This window comes from Melozone crissalis, unplaced genomic scaffold (genome assembly GCF_028551555.1).
Source record: "Melozone crissalis strain CALT ecotype California unplaced genomic scaffold, PUWL_Pcris_2 ptg000027l_1, whole genome shotgun sequence".
Classification (NCBI taxonomy): Eukaryota; Metazoa; Chordata; class Aves; order Passeriformes; family Passerellidae; genus Melozone; species Melozone crissalis.
Window position 1 is genome coordinate 14463005 of NW_026535805.1, and position 18569 is coordinate 14481573.

General features: G+C 37.3%; 1 protein-coding gene across 2 annotated transcripts in view; it reads right to left on the reverse strand.

The window, feature by feature from the left end:
- The window catches only part of PLD5 (phospholipase D family member 5), a 173145-nt gene that overhangs the window by 122411 nt on the left and 32165 nt on the right, over positions 1-18569 (reverse strand). The window contains exon 1 of one of the 2 annotated variants that reach the window (XM_054279800.1): positions 16306-16456. The exons of the other annotated variant lie outside the window; for it this stretch is intronic. Within the exon in view, the coding sequence (XP_054135775.1) occupies positions 16306-16308 (3 nt within the window). The 5' untranslated portion in view covers positions 16309-16456. Of the gene's footprint in view, positions 1-16305; positions 16457-18569 lie in introns of those variants that run through there. 2 annotated transcript variants of the gene reach the window in all.

Here is an 18569-nt window from a genome sequence, read left to right on the forward strand (position 1 = left end):
TTAAAGGTCCCCAAACCATCCTTTTCAGACTTTCTGACAGAACCATGTTCTGTGGATTAGAATGAGACAGGTCTATGGGATTGAGGAGAAAAGAAAAGGAAGACAAAAGTTGGAGCTCACTAACTACAGTGATAAGACAAGTAATTTAAAGAACTAGTTTTAAAAAAGTGAAAAGATGAACACTACAAAAATATTAGTGGTATTTGTTGCTGAATTTCCCTGAAAATGATACATTGACTTTCAGGCAAATCTAGCAAAAGATCTAAAGCCACATGCTTGTATGCCCAAGGATGCCCAAGATGAGGGCTTCAGCACTATCACAGGAAGTACTGAACCTGTGCTCACTCTCCACGGCCTTGATGTTGGACCATAGAGCGAAAAAAAATCCTGTTGTGGTACATCTGATATTCAAAGAATTCTTCCATAAAGAAGCTATGCTCAAATTTCTTTTATCTATTTTCCCCTGTTTATCTGTGTCTGCTATACCTCTATAAATATATCTTCAGAAAATATCCCTTCATAAGCGTCTGGCACACCCAAGGAATAAATTCCAATCTTTTCATTTAACAATCACAGTATATTTTGCTATTTCTTCTGCAATGTTATTATCTTTTTGCTACCATTCACTGATTCTCCCTCAATTCCAGCAAGTTCCCTGTCTCATCTCTGAAAAGATATCTTTGCACAGGAGAATAAAGATACATTGAGGCTTTGTAGCATGCCTCAACACCTTCACTCAAATAGCCTGGAAGGCTTCAGTATGTTCTACAAAAAATTTTTGACTGCTGTCAGAAGTGTCAGAAAACAACATCAAAGTCCCCTAAGAATACAGGACAGCGTCAAAACAGGAGGAGTAGCATAAGCAATTTCCATCTACCATTTTAGATTGTCATTTTCAATAAACACCTGGAAACTTCCAATAGTTTCAGCATGTCCCAGCCCATGACCACAGCTCTTATGGCTCTTATTAAGACTATAACAACATTTAAAACCTATGCAGCAGTGACACCTAATTCCAAAATACCAGTCCAACATTGAAACACTCTATGCTACTTATCATGCAGAAAAATGCACACAACATTTCTGAATTTATTTGCCTCAAAATTATTTTTAAACTATAACCATCTATGAGCAAGATGACAGATTTAGCATGTAAACTTATGGAAACATCAACTTAGTGTCTGGAGGTAAAAAAGGCAAGCTGAATTTATTAGGAAAAGAGCAGAACACCAAAGAAAATTTCTTCACATTGTGAATTTTTTTACATTTGTGGACCCAAACCCTGAAAGTCACGAAGTTCTGGTTCACTCATTTCAAAAATCACAGAACAACTGGAAGAGGTATAGAAATAGGTAAAAAGGACAATCAAAGCACAGAATGTTTCTAGATAAAGAAAGATTGAATAAACTGGCAATCTTCACCTTGGAAAAAGACACAACTAACAGGGGAATGTGACAGAACTATGAATTCATAAGCAGCATGGAAAAGATGACTATGAAACAGTTTCACTGTCTCTTCCAATAAACACATTAGAGGGCATTAAATTAATTTTGCTGGAAACCTTGAATGAACAAACAAAGAAGGGTACTCAAGGCATTGTTAAGCTGTAGAACCCCATGCCATGAGACACGTAGGTGATAGAAGCTTACACAGATTTGAAAGTGAGTATCTTTGGGTTTTCTTCATGGAATAAAGCCCTGGGAGCTAGTAAAGAGGAATGCCAACTCCAGGAACTGGAAATTACGTGATTGAGTCTATATTCTCCCCAGTGTGCCAAGGTCCCATCAAAGATAGGATGCAAGGCTGGCCAGATGTTTAGCCTGAACAATTCAGCTACTCTTGAGGTTCTTGGTACTCCTTCCCTGGAGAACAACTCTGGCTAAACACTCCAAGACTGTACTTCAGGTCAGTATTGTTGTCAGACACACTGCCCGCTCAATATTAGTAACACAGTCACTTATGACAAAAAATACAAACACTGAATTTTCTAGAATTTGCATTCAAGAGCTTCAAGGAATGTAACAGAACATTACAGGTCCCAGCCAGACCTCACAGCTCCTCCTACCAGCCCACATTCCAGCAGCCCATCTCAGCTACCAGAGATGTTGGTCCCTGCCCCCGCAGGGCTGGGCCGCAGCTCCCCACAGCCCTGCCCTGCCCTGGGCACTGCTGGGCCAGGGCTGCCTGCAGCACGATGGGAGCACCAGGGCTGTCCCCCAGGAGCCCTCCTCCCTGGCCGGGCTGCTGGGATGGGCTCCGGTCATCAGGCCCTGCCCTGACAGACCCCCACCAGTAAGAGCCCCATTCCTGCTGGACTCTGCTTCCCAGTGGTGCCCCTGGCACATGTGGCATCCTGGCCAGTGGGGCCCACTGCTCAAAGCAGCCTACACCTCCCACAGCAAGGCAATGCAGTCATTGATCCCTCAAAATCTGCACCAGAGGAGACGTTGTTGCAGGCACGAGGGAGAGGTTACTACACTGCACACTGTCATTGGTGACAGTGAGCTTTCAGGTGCTCCTGCTTTAGGGACCCAGAGATCTCACTGCTGAGTGATGACATCTAAGCTGCCCTAATGTTTTTAGTGAAGAATGACCACACAATCTAATTCTGTAATTATTTGCCCTAAGCACATCAATGAAGTCACATTCTTTCTATGCCTTGAGATTGCAATAAATGGCAAAAAATGTTCAGTTGAACTGTCTTGCATTTCTCATGATTTCAGAGTGTTCATTAGGTATCAGTGTGCTAAGCTTTTTGTCAGCCTGAAGTCTCACTGTCCAGGAGGCTTTCATGGAAATATCTTCTCCTAGCCTCCAGCATACCTATTCTGAAGAACATTTTCAAGATTACTTTCTTCCTGCACATCATTGTAAAGTGAACATTACCTTGTCAGCTTTATCCAGTCACCATTACAAAGGAGATGTAAAACTTGCATAAAAAGTTAAAACTGAGGCCTGATCACTAAATTTTATTCGTGACATAGGAAGAGAAGGAAGACAGAGAAACTCCTTTACATAAATCTGTCAAAATTTAAGACCATTTGTATTTCATTTATGCCAAGTGTTGTATGGGTTCATTAAAGTTTATGACTTCAATAAAAACAACATCAATTATCACATACAAACAGCACCAACATGAATTTAACAAACTGGTTTAAATGTTAAAAAACAAAGCTAGAGTTAACACTGTCTGATGTAATGCAAACAACATCTGATATTATATATCAAAGAAGAAATGGTATCAATCTAAATTGAGCTACTAATGTATTAGTCCTAGCCGTCAGAGGAGGACACGTTTTCTTTATTATTGTACAAGACCTTGGAGCTCCCCAGTGCCACACACTGCCACGTGTTCTGTGCCAAAACTCAGCTTCCAGATAGCAAATACATTAGATTCATGAGGACAGCAGACTGATTTTCTCCTTGCTTTCTACTTTAAGAATTAAGTTTATTGAGAAAAAGTAGTGCTTGTCCACTATAAGAACAGCTCTTATGTCTATGGATTTATGTGATTTCATATATAAACTTTCATATAAACACAAGCAGAAATGCAAATGAGTCTCAATAACTGCATGCACAAAGGTACTGTGTACTTTGGCTATATGGCCTGCTCCTCTTTCCCAAATAATAACAGAAGATAAATTAATCTTGGTAGTTCCCCACAGCCACCTGAGAAGTCTCGATTATCTCTATTTTGCCCATAACACACATTTTACAAACTCAGATTTTGCTCATTTTGAATAGATTTTTATTACAACAAAAGGAAGAGATACTCATCTCTACTGGGAAAGAAAAGTTAAAAGGATAGGTTTCAAGCTCCTTAAGTTGGTATAATTATGAAAGGCTTGTAAATGTCTCAGCAAATAGGACAAAACATACACTCAATGTCAGTGGGCAAAGCAAGTTTTACTGAAATTAATGGAACTGGCACAAAATTCACTATGTCAATATCATTAAAGTGAATGAAAAAGATCTGCTAGTCCCACTGGAAACTTGACAAGACTGTAATTGATCCAAGTTCCTACTAAACAGAATTAGCAACTAATAAACTGCCTAGGGAAGAAAACTGTCATCACCATCTTATGGCTCTGTAAAAATGTGTCTGTTGATGGTTGACCAACACACAGGAGAAATAAATACAGGAAATCCATTGCAGATGGGCAATTTCTGGCTATTTCTTAAAGCCAATCTCAACAAAGCAAAGAAGATATTCTAGACTATTCTGCATTCTTCAGCACTCCCATGCTCTAAATCTAGTCTCCTTCTTCCTCGTTCAGGTATGAGGAGTATTTAGAGTAGGCAAACCAGCCAGCAGTAAAAACACACAATCTACATCACTTCTGTGAATAATTCAGAGTTTACTTGGCCACAATTTTAGAATCAGAGAACCAACTACGTAAAAAATGAAACTATTTAAAAACAGAAAAAATGTAACAAATTTAAATTTAAAAATCAGTTTCACACACACACAAAAAAGGGTTTACTACGTTTCAAAAATGAAAAATTTTAGTGTCATGAAGCAGGATCTCAATTCTAATTTATAAATACATTCTAATGTGTCCACAACAGAACTATATTCTTTATACCTTCAAACGCAAACTCACTCTGTAGTTCTTTTCTGGATTACTGGTTTCTAAAACTTAAGAATGATACGTAGGCATCAAGACAGCAAAGCATACCGCTCTTTGCCTTCTAAAATATTGATTCTTCAGGTAGGAATGATATATTCTTATCCAGATGATGAGTGAGATGTGTTCCATTTTCTCCTATGCACTGTCCCTACTTCTCTTCATTTAAAGGAGAGCAGCATGTACAAGACCAATGCTGACAGCACAGTTAGAGTTATATAAATGAACCATTAATTTCTTAGAGTAACATTAAAAGCAGCAATGAATCTTGGACTTAGATGCTGAAAGGGTTCATTAGTTTAGAGCACCAGTAATTTAAGCAGCTTTGTTTTACAGTCTGCAGAAGGAAAACCAGTAGAATTTCCATCTGTTTCTCAGACTGCTAGCATAGTCTGACACAAAAAGCTGTGAGAAATGATTCTGTAAGTCCAAACAGCATTCAGAGAACAAAAGTACCCCAAGTAACTTTCATGACCAAAGAGTAAATTCCAGTGTTTTCTTTTGTGCTTTCACAGTCTTAACATACTGCCATTTTCATTTCTGCTTAGCAATACTCTCACCTTTACAAGCCCAATCACAGATTCCTTGCCAAATCAAAGTCTGCAAAACTCCTCCTCACAACAATGTCTTTCACCCCAAAAGTCCAAACCTCACATTTAGCTTTCAAGCAAGCAGCTCCTGGAATTGGCTCATTACAAGTGATGGCATTGGCTGGAGGAAAAGGATGGGGTTGCATGGCTTGGGGGGTGGCAGCAACATGAGCCTGGACTGGATCATTTCAGCTGCTTTGAGTAGAGATGACAAATTCCTGGATAACCTCTTGTGTAACTACAGAGAACAAAAGTATTTATGAAGCATTGCAGCTATTTAACCCAGATGCTTTATTTTGGATTATATAAATGGTCCTTCTGTATTTCCATTTTAGGTCATAGTAGAGCAAAGATTTCTGAAATTAAAGGATGCCATGGATATGTTAAATTCATAATGCCTTGCTATTTTTGTTGAAACATTTGTGAATTCACATTGCTCACTCAAGAGCACCTGTATGATTCTGTCAGTGATCTTCCATGATTTTCAGGCTACTAGTTAAATGAGGTTACACTAGCTAAGTGGTTTACAGGAGGCCTGTAAACCACTTGGAAATCAAATACACAGTCCTGTGCTGAAAAGACTGACTATCTTGGGTGATTTTTCCAGGAACCTAGTTGATTCACAGCTATCACAATTCATCTAATACATGAATCTCAAAAAAAGTCATCACCAAGACAAACTGAAGTAATGAACTGTATGTGCTAAGACTAGCATTCTTAAAGGGAAACACAAGAAGACCCAGTTTTGAGATTTTAAATTACTCTATTTCCCACTTCCATGCAAATATCATTCCCAGAGTTTTTCTTGAAGGTTCACCAGAACTCAAAACTCTTTAAAAATCCTTTTGTCTAGGCACTGAGCAAGGAAAACTCTGTTCAGTTCATGAAATCGTTGGTCATCAGCACTAACTGCAACACAGCAGGATCGAATTTGTGATCTTGACGACAGTTTACAGAATACATATGGGTTTTCCAAAGCTTGAGCTCATCCATTTTTTTAGCTGCCTGTCTTCTGTGCTAGAAGGAAAATACAGGTCACTTTTCCTGATGACACTTGCACGTTTTGGTGGCAAAGACCTGAATGTAAAAGGACCCTCTTTCCTCCCTCCTGTCTCCACTCCCCCAAGAAAAGTTGTAGCACACTGAAAAAACAGCATGTGGAAGTTTGGACTGCCACTGTCTAGGGAGCACATATTCCGTGGGCAGGCAGACTATTTCATTTGCCAGAGCTGTCAAGCCAGCCCTTTCTACAAACACTAGCTTAAGACAAAAGAAAAGAAAAATTATAACAAAATGTTTTAAAAGCTACATGCAGAGGGCTGAAGCAAAGGCATAGTAATTAAGTGGTTTCCTGGGTAACCATGGGGCAAACTGATCAAATCTGCCTGCTTAAAATTAGATTCTTAAAATCTACATTTAGACATTTAAGAGTTGCACAACTTCCAGGTGTTCTGAGTTGCAGCTGTTTTGATTAACTGCACCTCTAGCAAAGTAAGCAAATCAGTCCAGTTTTGGAAAAATAAGTCAGTACGATTCTTCCTCTTCTCCAGTTGTGACTTCAGTATAAAGTAAAAATAGGGCTCAATTTGCCAACATGCCAGCACCCATTAACTGTCAGACCGAAGCTAAAGGGACCTTTCAAAAATCGGAACAATGTAAGACTCTCAATTTAAGCTTTAAGACTAGAGGCCTGCCTACCTAAACACAGGTATGAATCCAGTCCACTGTGAGAGAGTACATGACATGAAAGCACAGCTTAAAATCCAATTATCTGATTTAGCATGGTAGAAATTCAAAAATGAAGCTTGGAAAATTTCCTTTACCATCCCCCTCATTAGGTATCTGCATTTCTTGAAAGGGAGAACAGGGAAATAGTACAGGTGAAGTGGTTAATGTTGTACATAAATGCACTGAAATATTCCCCTCTCCATGAGGGAGTTCCTGCCTTGTAAGCCTCCTATGAGTGCCCCACATACTTTATGAGTCCTTTTGCCTTCTGGCAGTAAGTGTTAGCAAGCATGAGATGTCTGTAATGAACTGTACAGCAAGGATTTGAAGAATTACTTAGAAATTTTATTTACATGAAAATGAAATGCACACCCTAGCAGATGGGAGATTGTGAAAGATGGTTTGGACTATCTAAATCATTTTTATTTCAGGAATAGATAAGCTCTTGTGCAGTTTTCTAAACCAAGGAATCAGACATCTGGAGATCTCATTGTCGTAGCTTAAAACCTTATTTTTATACTAGTTTTTCGCATCTTTCTGTGTGTGGGAGATTGTGAGCATGGGAAAGAAAATATTAGCTGGCTAATCAGCAACTTTGCATTACAAACAAATCCAGTTACACATGGTTTTCTCTGGTTTGTACAACAATACCAGCCAGATTCTGGTGTAACCTAATGAAACAAATGCTAAGTATGCATTTGTGCAAGTGGTTTACAGTGTTATAATAGAAGTGATGTGTGCATGTAGTTCAGTAACTAGGATTCAGAAAAAACCTGTGTAAAAAGGGAAATGAGGTGTTCATTCCCTTTATTTCTTTATGAAAGAAAATACACATGCTAAAAATGAAAACAAAAAGTGACAGGTGGCAAAGAAGCATTTGAATTATGTTCCAACTCTTAAAAGAATTAAGTCATGGGAATTCTCATCTTTAAAAATAAATTGAAATGTTCAGAATGTTATTCTCTGTGGTGTTTCCTGTAAGGTTTGGGGGTTTTTTCACTAATTTAAGCAAGAACAAACAACGCTGAATTTTAATTAACTATCAGGTACATCAGTTTCTATTCCAAACCTCCTCCAGGAAACAACTATTTTAGAATTTAACATAGAAGGCTGTTTATAACAAAAAATAGTATGCTTCTCTCTGCAGCCTAGTGAGTGCCAGGCCCTAAAGATAGTAAAAATCTTAAGCTAAGCATGGTCTTCTCTATATCTATTCCCTTAGACTACACTGTCCATTCAGAAATTGTGCTTTTGATTTAAAAAAAATACATTTGCATTTACACAACATAGTCTGAGATCAGAGACTCAGGAGAAAATATACATGTCACTACTGAAAATAGAAGAGATTCTGCACGTTTTCCATATTCAGCTGTGGGTCTCACTTTGACCATTAAAATCAACAGCACTGACTTTTTTTAAGGTGAGATGATTACATAGGTTTAGGTTTTGAAACCTGTTAATACCTGAAAAAAATCAGCTTCATGGTTTTGGTGAGGATTCCTCCTTGAAATTAATGCTGACTGAATGTAACATCTCTCAGTGAACTTTCCCCAAAGGTTAACTGCTGTGCCAATTACTTTTCACCATATACTCTCCACAGGACTTCTTCAATCAGGCCTAGAACCAAAACATTCCACAGTGAACTCTTAGTGAAGATGCCCCAGCCACGGGTCCAGGCAGGGTCAGGGCAGAGAGTGGCAGCCTTGGCCCCTGATATCCTGTCAGAGCTCCTAACTGAGGGTCAATGCATCAGAGAGCACCCCCAGGAGAGTCCAGCTCCTCACAACAAGGATTTCTTGGGCAACACTAAGAGCACAGCCCACAACATGTATTTTTGACCAAGAATTTCCAGGTGCATCTAAGCTGTCCATTCTTACAAAAATTTTACCACACACACTGCCTACAGCTTCGTTTGGAGACAGCAAAAACAAAATCCACTGAAGCCTTTTTCTTCCCACAGAAAGTGAAGAAGAAGTGGGGAGGAGGAAGGGGAACTGAACACTATTTTTTTTGTTGGCTTAGGATGAGATTAATCCCAGAAAACTCTCAACACACCATACCCAGCAGTAATCACTTGACCTAAGCAACTGACTCTGTTTCCATTTCTTGTCTGAGTCACTGCTGAGACTACATACACTACTCTGTAAGTAGGAGAGTATTCAGCAGCAGGTGAATTAATATCATCACCTCTTCTGGATACCTTTAAACAAACATGGGTATGATCCACAGCAGTGGCAACTATGCACGTAATTAAAACTGTATTAAACAGACAGGAAAACCTAAACTTTGGAGAATTTCCATGGTTCTCATACTTCTGGAAGAGCAAATAACTTTTAAGCTATTAAATAAATGTTTACAACAGTGGTCTATTTTAGGGCTGTATTAAAATTCCAGTGTAATATGTTCATCAAAAATTTTGATCAAAATTTCTTTTGAAGACAAAGATTATTAGAAAAAAAATGCTGTGCTACATATGGGAAACAAACTGCTTAGAAAACCTTTATACCACTGATAAATTAGTATTATGTACTATCATTCCAGGAAAGTAATTTTTTCCCTATAATTATCTATTGCTATAAAGTACTTTCTCAAGCAGCATCTTGCAGGTATCTTTTACATGCATGAATTTAATTATATTGTTCATGAAAAATCCTCCTACTCTCTCATCACTGACTGGAAGCATATATTTTATGTGCTTCCCTACCCCCATCGACACAGATCAGAGAGAATATTTCACTGGAGCATTAAAATGATCCACAGCAAACGCATGACTTCAATGAATCTGGACTAGAAAATCTATGAGGCTGAAACAACCAGTAAAACTATTAAGTTTAAATTCATATTCATGTAGAGTGAAAGTATTTTAGCCTTTTTTCACCTTCTAGATCCTCCCACAAATATTTTTACATTTCTTTTTACTAAAAAGAGGTTCTAAGCAACAGTGAAGCCAACTCCATTAGTAAATTTATAAAAGGGATATAGCATTTTGGGGACTTGTGATATGCTGACAACCCCAAATCTGCTACAAAAACTAATGTTTCACAAAGTCATATAAAATTTTAAAATATTGGATAATAAAATTCTTTCTATAACAGTTTATAAATTGCATGTTCTGTGTTATGATGCACTACACCAAAACTGTTTTGTTCAGTTGGCTTGCATTTGCCATGACTTCAAGGAGTTCTGAAAATGATGCAGCAGAAGAATTCATGTTTATGCTGGTACACTCTTCAATCTATGTTTTCCCAAGCTACTCACTCTAAATGAATGTGTCTTATTAGGCTGCAGAACTACTCCCTATCTGAAGTAAAATACCTAAATACACATTTGGTGAATGTTACAAATATTAAACTTGTGGAGGTGTTTGGTTTTTCTTTTCTTCAAAAGGAAAGAACAAGCAACGCATTTGTTCTATGGCACACAACAAATGCTGTTAATTGCAAGCACCAAAGGGTTAAACTGCTGCCATTCTACAGCATTGTTCTCAATCCCTACAAAACTATACCCATAATAACAGCTTCCTAGTAGTTTTTAGTTGGTTTTAACACACTTAAACCCAGAATCATGACTGCCTCCTTTCTCAGAACCTAGCAACATGGCAACTACCTGTCAATCTCAAACCTGTCAAATCCACCAGGATCACTAAGACAGAAATTGTTTTTGGGACCCAGTCTTTCAAGCTCTTCTTCAACTTCCTAGCAGACCAAACTATGCAGTTGCCTTTGGATGATGAATACATGAATGACCTTGAAAACAAAAGGCATAGCTGGAGACAAGGGAGCTCCACTTGCTGACTACAGGACCACACCAGCCCTGATGGGCAGAGGAAATGCAGTCCATGAGCAGCCCCAGTGCACAAAGAGGTAACAGCCAGCTACAAGCATCATTTTGTGACAATCTCTGCAGCAAACAAATGCCAGTAGATACCTTAATACATTCTGCCTAAAACATCCCTAGGTGTGTTGCATTCATCCTTCACACAGAACTCACTTTTTCATGCTTTGCATGTACAAGGAAACCCTTTTTCTTCTACCTGTGCCACAGCAGAGGAATTATTAGATGCAAGTGCTGATTTTGTGATTGATCCTCTGTAATAGTGGAATGAGGAGTAGGAAGAAAAAAATATATTTTTAAACATGCCTAACACTTTTGACAGTCCTTCCAAGAGAAAAATAAGAAAATTAACATTAGTGCATACAAGTTTAGTCAAAAGATAATCTAAAAGTTTGTTTGACTTAAAAGACCTTAAGTTAACAAGCACTCTCTAAAATTAGTCCCTTCTGTTTCTTCAATGAAAAGAAAAAAATACATGAGGAACATTTCTTGTTCTGACATAAATTTTGTAGGCCAGTTGAGTTGCTGAAAGATCATTTTTATGTGAATGATATAGAGGTCTGCAGTAGCTCTTTAGTTAGTCAACACCAAATGGCCCAGACAGCATGTTTGTCCCAAATGAAGTGTATATTTTTTCAAATCTTTATCTCCAGAATTATTGCTGGTAAAATCTCTACTACATTAGACAGATTTTTTCTTTCTGAAAAGAAAGAACCACAACAAAAAGTGCTAAAAGTAGGTATTTACAGGAAAATAAGCTAAATCAGAGGTGTAGTCTTATAAGATCCTATTTCTTGACATTTCTTCCACATGACTATGTAGTCTCAGTCATCACCTGACCAAATAAATCCCCATTACATGGCTAAGACAGAGTTCTCCCTCTTACCAGGCATGTGTATGTCTAGTTAACAGGAAGAACATGGCAGTAGTCTCTAGAGCCTTTAGTCTGGTAGCCTGACACACATGCACCACCTCCTGTCCTATGACAGGGAAAATTATCACAAAAATCCTGTCATGAAAGCCACATCACATAAGGGGAAAAAGGCTGCAACACAAGATCTCAAATTCTCTGAGCTATTCAAAAGGTTACCACTATGAAGCTAAAGCCAGGGCTATTAAAAAAAGGGCCCTATTATGGTAATGGAGTCAGAAGGTTTCACCGCCAGATTTACCTACCATCTGTGACTGAATAAGGATCAACACCAGAGATTACCAACCTTCTGCTGTAGGTTCCAAAAATCTTTCTGTATCCAAAACCTCTAGTCAGATATGCAAGGTGTATATTGGTGAGAAGAATGAAGTGGAGCCCCAACACAGGGCCAGAGAGTAGACAGCTCTCACCTCCAAGCTGAAACTTCATTATCAAAGATACAATAGGGCTGCCTACGGGCTGTGTATCCCCAGGTCACACCACAACACTGAAAACATCTAAATGAAATATTCATAACAGCAGATTTACAGTAGACTAAAACCTCTAGTGCAACATCTAGAGAATTCCTTTAGGAATGGCAGCTTCTCATCAGCACTCTGTGTAGGGAAGCAAACCAGGAAATCTACCCAAACTGCACCATGTCTCCCAACACTATATATTAGCCATCACTACATATTACCCATCCTCAGCTCTGGTTAGAGCTCATTCCTTATATAAGCACTGGAAACTTATCCTTCAGGGCACAGCTCTATAGCTTGCTCTTCTTGCATCTGCACAGTATCAGGTGAGTATAAAGTTGTCAGTACCTTTTTATCTTCTCTAGACTTCTTTTATAAAAAGTCCATGGTAAGTCTCAACCTTAATTGTTTTCAGTATTCTCAGTATAGTCATGAAGCACAAGAACAATTATGTGAGGCAAAATACCATGTTGCTACAAGGGTCCTAAGATATATGGGAAACACAATTTTGTCCTGATATTTCAAAACACTGCAAATGCCATGATGCAAACATTAAGCAGATGTAGAAAAATATGTATTATCCAGCCACCTTCTCACTAAAGCTGTATTCCTCTGGAAGCTGCTCCCATCAATTATTTCACCAAGAGACCAAACTGACCTTTTTCCCTGCCTTCATTTTCATCAACTTCATTTCTGATGGCATGACAGGAACAAAGCCAAAAGGATAGACTAATGCTAAAAGCATCAGTTTTCAATAGTTTCTTCATATATCCCATGGCTGAAGGAATAAAACCCTGTCTTGAACACAGATGCAGCAGGCATGCCAATACATTATGTAAAACACAGTAAATAATTTAAAACTTCCTGAGAGCAACTCATTTTAAGTTATACTACCAGTGTAATGGCACAGCTTAAAAGATGGATTTCAGTGAGCAAAACCTGATCTGCATAGTAGGTTAATTGTAGAATCAAAGGCCAAATGGCTTAAAAACATAATCTTCCATCACCTAAAGAACTACTTTTGCACAAACCTTGCCTGGTGAAATATTTTATTCACTGAAAGTATTCAGGCTCCATAAACATAGATGCTGAGATTTTAAAATACAAACTTACTTCATTACAAGTAAATGCTAATACATATATATACATATATACATATGGAAATATTTCAACATTACATTTCAGTGAAATTTCAATGTGATTTATTTTCATCCTTCACAAACAATATTTATGGAGCGTGTAAGAGTGTATTTCACTCTAGAAGAGTGCCAGACTTACTGGCATGGAAAACAGCCTGAAATGCAGTTTTTTAACCTAAACCACACTGTGCCAAAAGTTAGTTGGGACACATAAGCTAATACCAAACATGCACAAAGCTACACTGCAGCAGATTCCTTCTGACCACTGTCAGCATGAGTACTTCTGAATGAACAAACTTCTTTTTTATCAGAAAACTGGCAGAATAACATAAAAGAACAAAACCTGAGAATATTATTAAATCTTGAATCAAGTTCATAGCAGATGCAAAGCTACATTTCCTTTCCTTAAACTTATTTTATATTACATATAAAGTCCACAGCTTACATATTTATAATATACCTCTTTAAATAAGGCAGATTACATTTTCAGGCAGATTATCAGACTTCAATTTAGTTACTGAAATGAAAAAAAATGTTTAGCCTAAATTCATCTAGAGGTATAATACATCCAATTGTTGAATAAGCTTTTTTAAATTCTGCACCAGGAAGACACTGCAAATGAACTTTGCCATACCAAACATATCCCTTTCACTAATTATACTTTATTAGAATTTAGCACTGTGATAGTCATGTCTATAACTTTTTAGTTTTTCTGGTAAAGCCAGTACATTATTTATAATTTTACTTTTGTTCTTTAGACTTACTAGAAAAAACACTTTAAATAATTAAAGCTGATATCTAATGCATATGACAGCTTGCAATTTGGGCTTCTTTAAGACCATTTACTATTTACATTCTACAAGACATCATATCATCTACAAATTTTAAGTGAGTGGCTGTTCCCTCTGGACTATTAATGTAATTTATTACATTGCTGACTACTATTAAGGGTACATCTTTGGGGGATGTGTGTGGTGTATGTTTCTTTTTTTTTTTTTTCCTTTCAGTAACTTATGCAAGATCCTTGCCCAGACCATCCAAACTGAAAGAAATAGATCCCTTGTGAACTCACTGCTTTAGTTACTGAACTAATCCATGTCAAGCAAGACACAATGTAAGTTTACTTTGGCTAAAACTTTATTAACTGCAAGTATGTGGCAGTACATGAATGTTATTTTTCTAGAAGGAAATGCTTTTAACTTGCTGGTACAGAAACATAATCTGCATTTGACTTATGTAGGAACTAGAGAACCACAAAAGTGGAAATATATGTAACACCATTTGTTATTAATTATGTTCTGTGACCACAATAGGCAAATGCAGCCTGATCTCCTACCTCCAGCATTTTCCTGAAAGAAAATTTAGATGTAAGATAAAAGTAACTATGGGCACAGTCTTCTCTGACAAGAAACAACAATATATTCAAGTCTCTTCAGTACAACAGTACTGTTTAATGGTTACTCAACATAGGGGATTTTTGTCCAAAAAAAAAGCAATAATAATATTAATAATAACAACAACAACCACCACCACACATAGATTCATACTAATCATCTTTCCAAGAACCTTACAGCCTGGTTGCCATTCAATTATTGATTTTGCAATCTATTCTGCATGCTGAGGAAGAAAATCATAAATTTTTAACACATCAAGGCGCAATGTCTAACATGAAACATATAAGCTACGATAACATGATTAACTTAATGACTTTTATTTCAGTGAAACCACTTACAAAAGGAAAAGATCAGAAAGAATTTAGTGATAGTTTTAGGGCTTTTTAATTTTTGTACTGCTGAGAAAGAACAAATACACAACAAAGATAGAAAATATAAATCAAATGTTGTTTCACATTTGCTGTACACTTTTCAAAGTCTCATAGTTATTCTGTTAAAAATCTCCTCTTCCATTTGAATCACAAAGAGAATAATTCCCTACACATCAAGCTGGACTATCAAGTAAATGTATTTCAGTGCCCCTCAGACTTATTTAGCAATTTGTTTTCCTCTCACTTTGACGTACTGTAATGTCCTAATCAATACATTCCTGGACTTAGAATGCCCTTAAAATGAATGCTTGAGTTTCCACACAGGAGATTGGGCTTGATGTTTATTTCAATCAACACCCACCCCCAACCCCCAAAAAACCCCAACAAAACAGTCTTGACAATCAGTCTTGGGAGTAAACACTCCCAAGATACATTTCCTCCCTCCAATTCTTTAATACATAGAAAAATGCTATTATGCATATTTTTATCCTATTCTCAGGCATTTTTTTAAACCATTAATAGCTTTGGTATCAATTTACACTATATTTAGATCCCACATTTATATGCTTTATACTCTACTTCTATTGTTTTAATGCTTAGATCAGAATATTTAAATTGGTACAAATAATAAAATCATTATACTAAAACTTTCCCTGGTTATTTTTCCCACCAAATAAATGCACTAGAGAAACAATGTAATTTACAGATTTTCATGGATTGAAAATCCAGAAAAATAAAAACTTCATAGCTCCCTTAAAGTCAAAGGCATGTACTGAGCAGATCTGCTTCTTTCTAAAAAACAAAATCCCAAACTGCTACAAAAGTAACCATATAAACATACCGCCTGCATGAGTGATTGGCATAGGTTTATTTATATTTTTTATGTATAAAGTCTGTGTCAGAGATTATTGATCCAAAATAATTTTAAAAGCCCATACAGCTGTCCTTCTGAAATAAATCAAGTTGACAGACTTACAATTTATATCAAATATTCATCAGCAATCTTTCCCAGTTTTAAAAGATTTTATATAAGCTGCACAACATGTTCAGTGCCAGATATATTTGCAACCAACTTGCATTGCTGTTCTCTTGCAAAAAAAATCGTAATTCCTTTGCATCTTACATACTGTTTTTTTGTTTTAAATACTGACCTTTACTAATTTCATCATCTTTTAAACATTTTTTACAGGGTAATAACCTTGATCTGATGAAAAAAATAAAGAGCTTCTTACCATCCTGATCCAGTATTTTCCACGTCTCTGGAGTTCAGCAGCAAGGAGCTGTTGCTGTTGCAGTTGCACTGCTTACTAGAGACACTGGAGGCTTTGGAAGCAGAGAATGTTTTATGTGGTTAAAATGTATCACCACTGATTATATTTCAGTCCCTCAATTCCTAGCCTTGATGCTCTGGAAATCAGCCAATCCAAGTGATAAAGAGGTTTGCAACAAGAAGTTGCAGAATTTCCACAGTGAATGCTTCACAGAAATGTTTTGCTTCTTGATACTTATTTTTTTTATATACAACCCAAAATGTTAAAATAAATCCTGGCTCCCTTTTCCCTCCTTCTCTTTTTTTTCCCCTAAAATGAGATTCATATATTGTTCACAAGGGACTTTGGCATTTGCTATAGCTAGGCACAGTGCAGAAAGGCATCATGCCAGATTACTCATACATCTCAGCCAAGATACCTGAATTTTGACTTGCAACACACCCTGTTATTCCAAACATGGATCTTCCTAAGCCAAAGCTCCTAACTGCCAAAATACACAGTGTTTTTGTGAGGCAGCCAAATGCCCCTTCAGATTAGCTAAGAGCATCTTTTGTTTGCAATGTGGTTGCTCTTTGTCGGCTTTTCTTTTTTTTTTTAACACTTTTTTCCCTAGGGAAGACAAGGTGGTAAGTTCCAAAGGGATGAAATGATCAACTGGCACTTCTACTGCCACTCTTCTCAAGAACAAATTTCACACAGCAAATTTCCCTGCAATGCTACAATTATGATTAATTTCTCAGTTAACGTTATAACCATCTTAATGTTTCCAATGGTACCTCAGGATGCTTCTGTGTTTTGTGTGATAAAATAAAATTTTTAGAAAGTCCAAACAAAACAAAAACAAAGCAAACAAAAAAAAAAGCCCACAAAAACCCACAAACCCAAAAGTTAGCTAAACAAGCAGTCCTGACTCCGGTGTTATCAAATAACACCTCCCAGTAAGAGGCGACAAAGAGGGAGGCAAAAGGAACCAAGTCAGATTACTGGCTAGTTTAACAAGCACTTAGAATAATTCCCAAGCTTTTTGGGCCTCACAATAAAGGGGTTTTAAAGAAAGGAGTATCAAAAGGCTATGGAGACTACCATGGAGATGCTCTCAAGTAAAATGCACATTATTGTACTAAGAGAGCATAAGACTGAGCCTAAAATTTTAATGAATAATGATAGAGGATGGAGTGATGCTTCTGCAACAACTAAGAATTTATAAAGGTCTAGAAAAGTGAAAAACATGTTCTGTGCAAGGAGGGAAAATAAATTCAGAAGAGATGCCTGTGGGGTTTTTTTTTCTATTCTGTTTGCAAAGGAAATAATAATGATTTTCACTGAATCTGAAAGAATAATAATTTTCACTGAATCTGAAGGAATAATAATTTTCACTGAATCTGAATGGGTATGAAAGTGCAGGACTGACCTGAAGAACACAAGGAAAAGGATGCTGGACTAATTGACAAGCCTGTTTAATAGGGAAGAAGAGTTGGATGGAATATTCAAATGTTTGTTGAAACTGCAATGAACTTACTTTAAGAAATTACATTAAAAAATAAGATTTAATCAATAACACTGACAGTGTCATTTCTGAACTTAGAGAAAGAACAAAGTAATAAATGACATGTGTTATGAACACCATGGCAAGACTAGGCTGTTTTCTAGAGTGACAAGGAAGCAGCAGGAGGGGAGTCTGCAGGAGGCCTGTTTTAGCCATGTTGAGCTGTTGACATCTAGCTGAACAGCCACATGAAGCTCTCTTTACTCCAGACCCTTCTTCTTCAGCCAGAGCTACAAAAATTCATTTGCAAGGCATCATGGCAAAGATGAATTTGACTTGTATTTACAGATGAGCTTGTCTGATGCAAATAAAAGGATCACAGTTCAATCCCTAAGAAAAATAGCAAGATGAAGTCAAAAGAGGTACTGAAAGACTGATTAAGAAGGTAGAAGGGTAAAAAAACAAGCCAATCAGGTTCTATGAAACCAAGAGAGACAAAATTTCAGGCAGCAAAATGGGCAGCAGTATACAAGATAGCTTACAGGACAAGAAAATCAGTAGACAGCCCTAGTTTCATTGTTTGACCAGAAAGCTGTCTACACATACCCTGTCATGAGCAACATCAGCAGCATGGAAGGAGCAGAAGATGCATGGATTGGTCAGTGCCCAGTGCCACACCAGAACTTGGGCAGTGTCCATAAACAACTCACACAGTTGTGTTAGTCACACTGCTAATGGG